This window comes from Manacus vitellinus, unplaced genomic scaffold (assembly GCF_001715985.3).
Source record: "Manacus vitellinus isolate BGI_N305 unplaced genomic scaffold, ASM171598v3 scaffold_4_pilon, whole genome shotgun sequence".
Classification (NCBI taxonomy): domain Eukaryota; kingdom Metazoa; phylum Chordata; class Aves; order Passeriformes; family Pipridae; genus Manacus; species Manacus vitellinus.
The window spans coordinates 16,168,869-16,182,331 of record NW_021940604.1 but is presented as its reverse complement, the minus strand read 5'-3'; the positions used below and the strand labels follow the sequence as shown (position 1 = coordinate 16,182,331).

Genomic DNA, 13,463 nt, shown 5'->3' with positions numbered 1-13,463 from the left:
TCTTTGACAATGTCTTTGTGTTGTTCTCATTGAACAGCAACTAATTCTTGAACAACAGTGGGAGAGGAGATAACAGAAGCATGTTAACAATGCAGTACTTGAAAACAGGCCTTGTGAGACTGGTCTGCTACTGTGCCAGCAATGAGTGGAATCTAAATTTAGAGATGCTCATGAGTTACTGGGCATAGTGTCATGGGAATGCTGCACAGGAACTGGAAGAAGAAGGTGCTCTGAAAATTTCTTCTCGGAATTGCTCCTGATGGTTCGTGTGTTTATGGAAAGACTGACTCAAAGGAATTGTCAGCTCATCTCATCTCCTCTCAGAAACCGAGGTAAGGAGGGCAGCAAAATACAGCCACAGATTCCTTCTTGTGGAGAGGCGTGCATACAGCAAACACTGACTAGTGGGACTGAATGCCAGAAGTCTGGAGATGTTTTGGTTCACCAAAGCTTTCTTAAGTTCAGATACTTATATAGGGCTTATCTGCATTTATCTAAAACCCTGTTGCCAGGAAATCTCAGGAGGAAAACTCTTGTGAGAGACTTTAGCTATTGCCTGATTTTGTGAAATACTACAACAGCTTTTCTTGCCTACTGATTCTCATCCTGGTAGAACTAAAGAGCAGCAAAGTTATGTGTGTACTCACTTACATACAAACCAGAACAAAACAAACATTTACTTAGCTTTTCCTGAGAAACCATAATTCAGACTGAACACAGTAACTTAATTCTGTTTTTCTCCAAACAGCTCTGTACATCTCAAGATGTCACTGGCATAATTTTAAAAGACCATTCCTTATTAATTTTGAGGGAATTACAGTTGTTCTTTGTTTTACTGGTGACTGCAATACTTTTCCTGCTGAACTCAATGAAAGTTTTGCTGTTGATTTGAGTGGAATTTGGATACCTTTTAAATATTAAAATAACTAGTTGTGTTTCAGTTTTTGATGATATTTCTTTCCCCTTTGTGTTTTGCTTAGAGTGGAGGCTGACAATGACTGGTCAGTTGCACTTTCGATTCTAAACAACTTAACACATTCACAAAATAAGGCCCCCTAAGGGTTACAAAACTTCTGGAGGAATGGAAAAACAATGCAAGGAAATATTTCTGCTTAGTTTAGGGTGTCATAGAAACTCATAGTTTTAAGATTAAGTCTAAATTTCAATTAAAAATTTACCTCAGCGGTCTCTTTGAAAAAAATCCCTTTCTGTGTCCTTGTTGGTCCAGTTATTTTCTCTATGAGAAATAATTCTCTCTAGATTCAGCCAAACTACAGAAAGGTCAAGAAAGATCAAAGAAACCTAAATAATATTAAAGTTCTTAGAATTGCTTCTTTTAACACACCATCACATACACGTGCACACACACATACACACTCATATGTTCTCTCTAACTTACAGGTGAATGCTCAGGCCAAAATGAAGTGCATTTTTTTGCAAAGCTCTGTTTAAGTGGCACCTTTTTTTTTTCAGCAGAGGAATGAAATACAATTTGTTCTCATATCGAGCAAGTGAGAGATTATTGAGGCACATGGATAATTGGAGATATAGCAGAAATCCTAGGCAATTTCTCCAGCTTGACTTTGCTTTTTGAAACTGCTTTACTGTTTTCAAATCCCAATCTGAAACACTATTTGGCAGCTGTGAAGATTGCTTATGGAGATATTTTTGAGGTCTGCAAAATCTATGTAATAGCGGTACCGTGCTTGAAATTCCTAATGTTTTCATGTGACCTACATAAATGTTTCTCATTTCTTCCTGTAGTGATTATAGGCTCCTTTTTCATGGCTCTGTTGAATTAAGCATCAGAACTGTTTGCTAATAGCATGAAGCCATATGTTGCCCTCACTAAAAAACACAGTGGGGAGCAAAGGGATAAAAATACCAGTGCAATGAAGCCAGAGCATGCATGCCAAGAGAAAAAAGAGAGGCCAGGCCAATTTACAAGACAAGACCAGCAATAGGAAATCCACTGGACAGTGGTCAATGGCAAACATGATGCAAATATGATTTGACAGAGAATTAAATTCCCAGGGGAACACTGACTTGTGGTACAACCTTCACTAGAGAGAACCAAACCAACAGAGCTAAGGTAGCAGAGTTAGCCTTCTCCATCCTTATGACTAACATTCTTACTAGGCAACATGAATCAACAGCAGCACCAATTGTGTTACCAGTGCTGGGAAGGATATTGTTGTCACTTTTTAGGAGGCATGCTTTTGAGCAAGAATGTCTGAGCTTTATTAATGGGATGATGAGGTTATGCAGGACCTCTTCTGCAAGAGTTTCCCTTTCCTTTCCAAAGAAAAATGGAATTTCTGCTTTTGAAAGCCCAGAGAATCTCAACCAAGTAAGTATTTTCCATTTGCAGGTACAACATATTCAAAATATTATTGCTTTTCTGTAACATTTAAAAAGCACTTGAAAAAGTTAAAATAATCTTCAGAGCTAATTGTTTTTATTTTCTTGGGTAGATTTTGGTGAATATTTAAAATGGATAATCTAATATTGTAAATTGTATTATTATTATTAATATTAATGATGAGAAAACAAAATAATATGTCTAATCAAAATAGACATATCTTCATAAATATCTTTCTACATTTGAGTAAGTTTTTTTCTAATGTCTGTTTAACTTTTTGTATTTTATGCTAGAATAAAAGTAGTACAGAAGAGCCTCATGTCATTAAGGAAAATGTCAAGGGCTTTTTAAAACCATGACAATTTAGGGTTTTTTTCATCTCAGCTAAATCATTAGAATGTACTGCTTATATGTCTAATCTAAATCATTAAATAACTCACTTTGAAACCTTGTTCATATTATTTCAAAGGTTTTACTGTCTTCAGTACAGACTCATGGAGATTTAAGGCCCATGTTTCTCAAAAAACCTTGTTATGCTACATATAATGTGTTAAAGCTAACCAAACTGTTCCATCTAATAACCTAGATTAAAACCTAGCCTATTGTATTGTGCTATTTCTCATAGCACTATTTTTCTCTTTTTTTAAAATTTTTATTCTCTCTTGGATTAAAATGGATTTTTATCCACAACTCATGTCAGTATTATTAAGAATACTTCAAACGGGAAGAATTTTTTCAAATTGTGTTTTTTGGAAAGGTTTTGGTTGTATCTTGAATCACTGTCTTTCACTGGAAGGATTTTTTTTAGGGTAATTGATTTTATAGTACAAAAGAAAAAAACGAGTTTTTTATAGAATAATCTTTGTACAGAAGAGAAGGCAGACATCGACAGACTGTACAGAAGCAGATTGATTTGTACAAGATTTATACACTTCTATACATCAAGGAAGCTTTGTCAAAATTGGTATTGACTTTAGTAATTTAAATATTCTTGGCTATATCCTGTAATATTATATTCATGAACAGAGGTATAGACTAGAAGTTCTTAAGATAGTCAGATAGTGTACATTCTATACAGCACTAAACATAGATGTAGTTGCCAATTCAGCCTCCACAAGAGTTTTGGAGGAAGTTAAACATATTTCACAGCAATTCACTTTATTGCATTCTGCAAAATTTGTCATTAGAGGATTCAAACAGTGACCTAGAAAAAATATCTTTTCCTCATAGGTTCCCTGAAGATGCTACAGAAACTTTAATTTTTTTCTTTTTTTTTTTTTCGTCATTTAATATCACAAATACCAGCAAGATGGCAAGGAACAGCCGGTATACTTCAGTCAAAGAAGGGGGATATGTCAGAGCCTGTCACAATGCATTAACAAATCAGAATGGTTATGTTGATGACTCTTCCATGATCAATGCTATCCTACTCCAAGATACAAGCACAGAGTTCTAGGACAATACAACCTGGAAAATCGTACTCAGATACAATGCCATTCCGAGGTTTTTCATGATACAGGGCTCTTCAAAGTGGTACAAAGCAAAGTCTATTTGAGATCATATGTAATATTCATTAAGATTCCTTCCACCAGGAGAAACATTTTGATAAAGGCTTCTCACAAAAGTGCTGTGATCTTGTGAGAAGGCAAAGACATGCTATTCTGGGGCAATTAACATGAAACCTTATGGATAACTACCTGAGCCTCTGAGCTTAGTTTTGACATTTCTTGTCTAACTACAGCATCTTCCTGAGAGATTACCCTGCCATGTCAGAGAGCTTCACATGAGAGGACTATCAGAAAGGAGAGTCCTTTTTAGGTGAACGGGGAATGGAGGAAGCTAAAAGCTATGTGAGCTGAGTGAAAAAGTCAAGACCTGAAAGAGAGAATCACAGAGGATCAGTATACACTGCAAAGCAGTTTTAGGATGCCAGTGAATAGCAAAACACAAGAAATCTAGAGTTAAAAGAGGTGGAGAAGAGTACAGTCAAGGAAGGAGAAACATATTAAAGTTCAGGGAGCCATGGAGAACTGATCTGTTCAAATTACAGGCAACACCAGTATCCTCCCTAGATGGCAGCATCAGAGTGTCAGGTAAGCTGAGAGCACTGTTCCCAAGTCCTTGTGAAAGCTCCAGAAGAAGATAAGATAAAGAATTTAGAAGTTATTTCACTTCACAGTTTACCAAACAAGGTTTCCAAGCTTGAAACCTAGGTAGAAGGTAGGTATCAATGCCTTTCTCTTCACAAATTTCCTTTTCCTGTTTCTCTTGTTTATTGTTACAGGATCTTTTGTTTCATTTCATTATTCTCTTCTGTTGGTAACCTGAAACTTCAAACTCTTCATTGAACTTTGACGATAAGATCTTTCAAAAGAGCCAAAGAACCATGAAATAGGAGAGCAATGATCTGTTCTTTTTCTTTCTGACTGGATGAATACAAAGCATTTTGCGTTTTGACCAGGAGATAGCTGAAAATTTCAACTCACATACACACTTTAATGCCATTTATTGAATACTACTAGAATATAGTATACAAACTGGGATTGTCTTACGTAATTACCCCTTTTCCAAAAAATTTACTGTGGAGGTGAAGGAAGAGCAAATGGTAATGGCAAGGAGAGAAAGTTTGAGTTTTAGTACATAATAACAATATGCTCTTTTTCTAAGATGTCAAGAATTCAGCAGAACATAGTATCTATAGGGCATAGGATAGTATCCAGGAAAAACTTTCTATTTGAAGGTATCAAAAAAATCTAAAAATTCTGGAGATATCTGGCACATATGCTACCACTCTTTTCACCTCATCAGAAAACAAGAGTGGTCCAAGGTTAGGTAAGAAAGCAGTGGCAAAACAGAGTAAAAGTGAAAACATGTCGTTCTAGAAAAAGAGTATGATCCTTCACCTGTGGCATGATTATGTATATAGTGTCTGACTATCACTGAGTTGGAAAGCCCAGGGTGTAAATAGATTGGTTTCATAAATTTCCTGTGGGTTAACCATTCCGTTACTTCCTAACATTTTACCATTTTTTTTGGAGCTGGTTTCTTCCGTCAGAGGCTGGGCCAGTCTTTCATATTATAAAAAGTGCATTTCTCAATTAATAAATGCTTCTACTTATTCCCTTTTCTGCGAACTTAATATACTATCTTCAATTATATTTTTGATAAGAAGGATCTATGGTTCAATCTGCCCCTTCTCCTGATCAGGGATATTTAGTGATGTACCAGTCATAAAGGTATGTAAGCACTAAGAAGTCACATGCAGATGTCTCTTTAGCTATTTCAGAGATTTATATTTCGCTACCTAGTCCTCTTTTTCCCTTCTGACCTTGTGCCAAATATTCCCATAAATTACTTTTTTTTTTTTTCCTCAGGGCTGAAACAAAACTTCAGGGTTTAGGGTTTCTAAAGGCAGTCTGACATATTTTCTCATATACGGAAAACACAGAATAGCACAATATAACAGTTTTTCACAGTAGCATTTTACAAGTATTTCTGCCTTCTTAATTTCCTTTAAAACTCTTGCATGAGCAGTATTGTATCTCAGTGACCAGTCTTGAGCTTTAAAGGAAATTCAGTTTTATGGTTCTGAGCAGATCATCTGCCCCCCCCCAATTTGTTTGCCAAACTGGTATCTAATTTACATTCCCAATTACCTCAATTGCACACATAAACGAGCTAATGAAACACACAAATGTATAACTGGTCATAAATAGTAATTTCTAAGTGCAATTGCAGTAATTGCATGCTCCTCATGATTTTCAAAATCAAGACCCTAATGTTAATTTAATGCTAGTTCATCTTGTATAACAGTTATATTTAAAGCAGAAGTTTATCACTCAGCAAATGTGGCAGTCTTGTTCTATTATGTCTTTTTTCCATTACGGTTAATTGGTGGATAACAGTGTTTAACATTGCAGGACTTCTTTCTGCTGATAAGCAGGGATCAGGCATTTTCCTAAAATAAACAGGACTGCAAATCTATTTATAAACTACATTGTGTCACAATAACTGCAATTTTACACTCTTTAAACAACATATTTAAAAAGAAATATTCATTTGAGGTAACGAGATTTTGGGGAAAGAGATAATAAGCCACATAACTATTTTTGTCCAAATGTTCTGGTCACAATCACATCACAGAAATATTTAATTAACATATCTGTTTTAGTCACAGGTCCTGCCAAAATCTAAGTCTCATTTTCTGTTTCCAAATGCAGTTAAATCTTGTAGCTCTTGTTACTTATTCTGCTGCCATCCCATCTGTTTTTCTCTTAGACTACAATTGATTTCTGGATAATGTAGAACTAAGACCTCTATGAGATTAACAAGTGCTGCGGTGTGACTGAATTACTCTGAAGTATCATATGAAAACTTCTATATAATTACGTGATAAGAATCGTGTTATTAAATTTGTATTACTAAAGTGTATGGTATAAAGACCAAGAATGTATATTGCAGTAGTAGTTCTAAGTCACTGGATGTAGTCCATTTTAAAATTAAAATGCGTATTTCAACCACTTTACTGTTATGGTTAGACTATAAACAATATAATTCAATGGCAGGGATTATGTTTTAATCTTTTGAAGGTAAGATCTGACTTTGTATTTGTCTTTTACTGGTTTTAACAATAGAAATAGGGTTGATAAATGCAGAGCCAGAAATATTATGTTCATTATTGCAGATAATGCACAGAAACGCTACTGAATAACAATAGTTGAAAGAGTAATCCAAAGTATATTAAGAGGATAATGTTGATTATGTTTATAGTTAGATAACAATTCATGGCTGAACACCATTCAAAGCATTTTACATATTAGGCCTCAATTCTGTAATCTGTTTCACTCAGGAAATCCCCGAAGCCATCTGTGGATGGCTACTACCATAAGGAACACTTAGGTGTTGTGCATATTTCAGTGTGTCATTCCTGTCCCAACCCTAATTATTAGATCAGCTTTGTAATATAGGTTATACTTACAAAAAACAAAAATAATAATAAAAAAAATCCATTAGGACAGATAGTCAAGTTAATGAGAAGAAGAAAAAGTAGAAAAACTCAAACTTACCGTCAACAGCTGCTGGTTTCTTTCTTGGACTGTGTTCTAGAAGAAGACGAGGTGGTACAAATTCCTTATGTCCTGCACACAAGTATATGGGTTAAGAAGCGTAGAAAATGTATTCACTAACAGGCTAAGCAGTTTCACTGGGAGACTGAACTCCCTTCAAAATTGTTCATGTTTAAAATATTACACTGTGCATAAAAGCTATTATCTTTCTGACACCTTAGGAAGGAAATGTATTTCTCAACAAACAGAGTAATTTATTTTTAAGAGACACATTTGGAATCAATGAAGTCTAGGTGACTCAAGCATATGCTGAAATACTTACAGTTTTATTTTTCTTCATTAGACTCAAAACTGAACTATAATACTTTGATAATAAGGTTACATATTCATGATGCCTCTTCTACAGTAAAGGCTTATTTTCTTCTGTCAAACAAATGATCTTCAGCAGTTCCCTAAAGTCTACTTATTATGAACTCCTTGAAACACCAGTAAAAATGATGACGTTTCTCATCCTTAAGGGTTATTCTTAATTAGGCAATACCAACCACGTCATGCATTGTAAACACTGAGGTCCTGATTCCAGCTGCTGGTTGAAACACCTCTACTCTCTCAGACTGTTCAGCTGGGACTTTCTGTACTGTCTCAGCCTACGTGCAGATATCATGCTTTATAACAAAATATTTTTCACTTCATTTCTCCAAAGATTCTCAAGCCAATTTAGCCTACTCTTATTACTTACGCTTATTTTCTAGTCTCTAACATGTTTTCAGTCTCATTTCCTTTTAATTCCTTTCTCTGACATTTATTCTCAGTAGCTATCATGTCATTGTCATTTGGAAAGTACATTTTTTTTGTGACATGAGAAATAAAATTACATAGTTAAATATGATATTGATTCAGCCTTATGTACCAGCATACATTCACTGCACCAGAGTCCACATGCAATCAGGCTGTTAAATCTCAGCTCCAACTCCACATCAGAAGCTCAAAGTCATGCCTCATGCTTGATTTCTCAGAAGAGAAATTAAGATCTTAATGGACCTTGGAAACTGCAGCATCTTACTTACCCCTCTCATTTTACAAAGGTATGTGTACTCATGGGGGAATGCATGAGAAAAACATCATCTTGGAGACAGCAATGGGATTTGAGCATCATGGTCTTAATGCTATTGCATCTCATCAGCATATGTACAATTGCAGGCATGTGGTTTAGTTCATCCAGTAATTTGTATAAAATATCACGTACAGAGCTGCTCAGACTTGACTCGTGCCTGAGCTACTGAGAAAATGTTAACACATTGGTAAAATCAATGCTTGAAGGTGCTTTGCAACAAATAGTAAAAATCAGGTTTTACACATAATTCCTGTCTTGGCAATAATGAGAAGTGGACATTTACCAATCTCATAATAGAATAACTATAGCCTTAAAATGAATGTTAGGCAAACTTTAGGAATCCAGGTATTTAGCTATGATTTTGCAAACACTTTATGTCTTAAAAAAAAATCTTGAAGTTGCAAACTCAACTAATGAACCACCGAACACTTTTGTTACCAACCAGAATAGAAAAATTATATTCATAACATTTGTCGAAATACAGGAACTTCATCAACCGAATTTCTATTTCAGAATGAAAACAAAAAAAAAACAAACCAAGATAAAAATTAATAAAGAGTGGATAATCATATTCTTTCTGCTAGGTTTGATCAGACTAAAGATCACTTTTTTTCCTCCTAAACTAGATCACCTACCCCCAGGTAGGAAAACTGATCATTTTTATAAGTTGGACTAATTGTTTTGTGTGAAAGATGATAAAGAGCAGTGGCTCAGAATGTTGAGTGGATGAGTAATGAAGAAGGATAATCAATGATTTGGACTGCTGTGTACTATCTACAGTGTGAGGCAATGATCTAACACCTCTAGGTCAAACTGTAGGCTGGCTCCATTATCTTCTTGTTCTTTACTGTAGCAGCAGTTTTCTAATGATTGCACCAGTGTGAATATACTGCCAGTATGGTACCACTTATTGCTAATGACTTGTCAAGTTTTATTTTATAGTTTTGCAAGTTCTAAGAAAATAATTTATTTCATGCAAATTGACCACATGATCCAATATGAGAGTGTTTTAAGCACGAAAAGCTTAAGCTTCACACATCAAAAACTTTCCCTTAGGCCAAAATGTTTGTTCTGAGCAGGTTCCTATCCACTCTGATAAAAGGCTTCTTTAATGTCTCCATGTCTTATTAAATGTCTCTATATTCACTTTGATGGGATTGCAAAGGACAGTAGCTGAATAAATATTTTATTCATTCTTTTGATGAAATATGTTAAAGGAGATAACCTAAGTCAAATTTCTTTTCTTTCCCTTTTTCTCTCCTCTTTAAGTTATAAAGCACAAGTGGTTTTCTGTAGTACAGATGGCTCACAAATAGAACTGAAGAATTGGCTTCAGCAGATCAGACCATTAGGATTAATGGTGTCTGCTATCTTGACTCCAGCAGTGGCCAGTTGGACACATATCCATGATGTAAATGAGAGGAAGGCAGGATGTTTTTAATGCTCCCAGTGGACAACCAGATTAGTCCATGAATCGTGAGAAGTCATTATCCAGATTACTGTTATTATTATTGGACATACATTTATCTGACTGCTTTAAAAATGCAGCAGAGCACTGAATAGTTATTTGCTTCTCATTTCAAATGTAGACTTTACTTTTCTACTATGAGATAAGATGAAAAGGTTCATTTAACTTGCTTTTTTTATTTTTTTTTAAACTTTTATTAGGGTTTGTTTGCTCAAAAAGACGTAATTGCAAACACAAAAATGGGCACACGTTTCTATGCCTAATCTGTCCATACAGTTCCACAACATTTCCATGCATAATCTTTCCATACATTTTTGCTACAGATATCTCTTTCATACATGATATTGCAAACAGTTCTCTAACAACAAATTACATCAGATGACAACTGAAATAGTGAAATGTTTTGGTTTTAATCTCATGGGAATGTTCTCATCAGAAGAAAAAGTGTCACATTAACACATGAGTAGCTTCTTCCACTGCCTGAAAGGCAAGAAATATGCTGCAAGGATGAGTAGAAGGTTTAAAACACTAGATGGTAACATGAATACTTAACTGAAAATAAGCTACAGACCTCAAGCTCTGAGAAACTTCTGTCATTGGTGTTTACTAAATCACTTGAGATGTCTTGAATAAATTAATTCTGACTTGGTTTATTAATATTTTAGATTTTTTATTGCATGGTAAGGAATACAAGACAAAATTTAATTACCTTAATTTTCTCAATCTAGGAAGTGTCTTTCTACATGTATCAAAAATATCATGTCCAGACATTGTGGATAAATTGAATTTTTATGACAACAGCAAATTATATGAGTTTTCTTTCTTCCCTGATCTTTTGAGTTCTATTTGTCAGCAGCAACCTTAATAAATTGTGTCAAACTATATCTTTCTAATTCAAAAGATCGAGATAAAATAAAATATTTCTAAAATTATTATTATCAAACAACTAAACACATTGTAGACAGATGAATATTCCAATTGGATATAGAGAGAAATAATGCCACCCCAGAATGTAACATGTGGAAATACCACTCTTATGACTGTTCACTTCCTCATACCTATATAGCATTTATTTGAACAACAGGAATCCTACAGTCCAACAGCACCAACACTTTGTTACCGTGTTTCTCCGCGGCAGCAAAATGTCTTCAGATAAATCTCATTCTGCTCAGATGTGATGTCATTCTCTAATGATAGTAAAAATAATTGAAATAAAATAAATGTGCTCTTTGCAGAGTCGTTTGTTACAAAAAGTAAATTCAAATCAAATGTTTCATGAATCTTGGAATAAGATATGGATCAACGGAATGAGGTAAGACTGCCAAATATGCTTTTAGAGGACTGAAAACTTCATGAAGGCCAAACATTTTTTCCAGGCTTCCAGTACTGACATGCAAGATGCTAGAAGTTAAAAGTGAGTCTCTCTCTTGCTATCAGTCGTTACTCTCCAGACATTAGACTGTCATAGTGCTGAGGAAGGGTTTCTCTGCTTAGTACATGTGCATGAAAAACTATGAGCAAACCATTTTTCATTAAGAAAGAACAGCTGTGGATCAAGAGGTGAGATTGTGCAACTGTACTGAACAATGCAAATACTCATTTTCAGGAAAGAATGAGCTGAAATGCTGACACCCGTACAGGCATTCTTTCCTAAGGAACATATTGTGACGTAATGGTTTTATGCACACTAGTAATTAAATGGTGCCTGAGAACATTACTGGGCTCTGGAATTCAGACATACATATCCTGCAACATTTTTTTGAATAGTCCCTGACAACTTTGACTTGTGCTAAGCAGCAATGTCTCAAACAATTAATTGGTTCAATTTAGGAGTTAACAAGGGCCAGGGACCACTCCCAATAGACAGCCAGGAGACAACCAACCCATTTCGACCTTGAGGAAGTGTACTGGATGCGGATCACTCTATGACAGAAGAAATCGCATTCAGGGAACAGTTGAATTGAGTTTGATTTACTAATCTAGATGTAGCCCACAAGTCTTAAAAGTGATAACAAAATTATATCAAATGGAAAAAATAGTTTAAACAGTGTGTTAATGACCTATCTGGAACTGAATTTTTGGCAGTGGCAGATGAAATTAATGGATAATAAAATGAGGCTTTTAAGAAAGTATATCGTGGAAGCCAAGATACATTTCAGTTTTTCATTTGCACTCAGGATCTGGGTCTTATTAAATGGATAATTGCTCAACATAAAGTGAAACTCTGATTTTGGATAAGGTTGATGTTACCTAAGAAAAGACTCTGTTACAGTGGTGCAGTGATTACCAGTACCAATGAAATCCTTTAAATTGTCATATTATGGTGCACACTGACTATCAACCAGTTACCTTTATGATGCAAAAGAAAAGAAGAAAAGGGAAAATTACATGGATAATGCCGAATCTATCTATCCATCTATGTTCCACTGTATCTATGCATTTAAGTCCATTAAAAATACCACAGACAATTTTGGAACTCTTCGTAGATCCTAACTTATGAGTAAAGCATATTATTGAGAGATATTCCCTCAACACGCAGACAACAAAACGAGGCATTTATAAATAACCTTACAGCATTGGGAGGCCATTGATCTATTAAGTTGAAAGCAAGGACCAGTAGGTTAAAAGTGAAGGTGTAGGAAGGATGGATGCAGACTGATAATATAAATGTAAATGCTGTTTTCAATGGAGTAGGTGGAGGGATTAAATTTTGCTTCTCAAGGCACCAAACAAAAAGTAGCAGCAACCTGATGGTCTTCTATTCTTAATACAAAGAGATTTGAGTTCATCCTTTGTTTTTGATGAAGCATTCTTTTATATATTTACATGCAGTTATACCTACATAATATATAGTATGTATATGTGCATGCATGGGCATATGTGTACATATGCATACACATGTATACGCAAATACATATAGGTATTTATTTTTGAATGAATTATAGAAAGGTTAGGGTTGGAGGGGACCTTAAAACCATCTATTTCCAAATTCCTGCCGTGGTTTAGTGATGTTTGTGAACAGAAAATACTTGATTTGGTAATTGAACAGGTGTGAGATTCATTGTTGCAGATTCCTGGAGGTTATGTGAACATCAGTTAGTTGCTCCGTTTTCGCTCAGCCACCAAATCCAATTAAAGTCACAGCTGGGAACTTGTTTGATATATCTTTTTCTTTTCCTGTGGGTTTATATCTCACACAATGCAAGTGTGAGCAAGTGTACAGATGAGGCAGGCAAGAGAGGCATGGGTAAAGTTATAGGTGTTTTGGTTTTTTTCTCTTTTAACCTACAGCCAGTACTATGGGTCTAGAAATGTATGCAATATATTTTAGCTGCATGGCAGATCTGCACAGTTAAATCCAGTTAAAATTATATATCTGTTGAGAACTATTTTACTGAGATTTTTACAACAAAATCCCTCTTTACTTCAGTCCATGCCTCGTGAAAGCTGTTC

The 13,463-nt window shown here is 35.1% G+C and overlaps 1 protein-coding gene across 1 annotated transcript in view; it reads right to left on the bottom strand.

Annotated features, from left to right (window-relative positions):
* The window catches only part of TRDN (triadin), a 110,589-nt gene that overhangs the window by 4,620 nt on the left and 92,506 nt on the right, over nt 1-13,463 (bottom strand). The window contains exon 13 of the mRNA XM_018077757.1: nt 7,429-7,500. Within this exon, the coding sequence (XP_017933246.1) occupies nt 7,429-7,500 (72 nt within the window). The remainder of the gene's footprint in view (nt 1-7,428; nt 7,501-13,463) is intronic.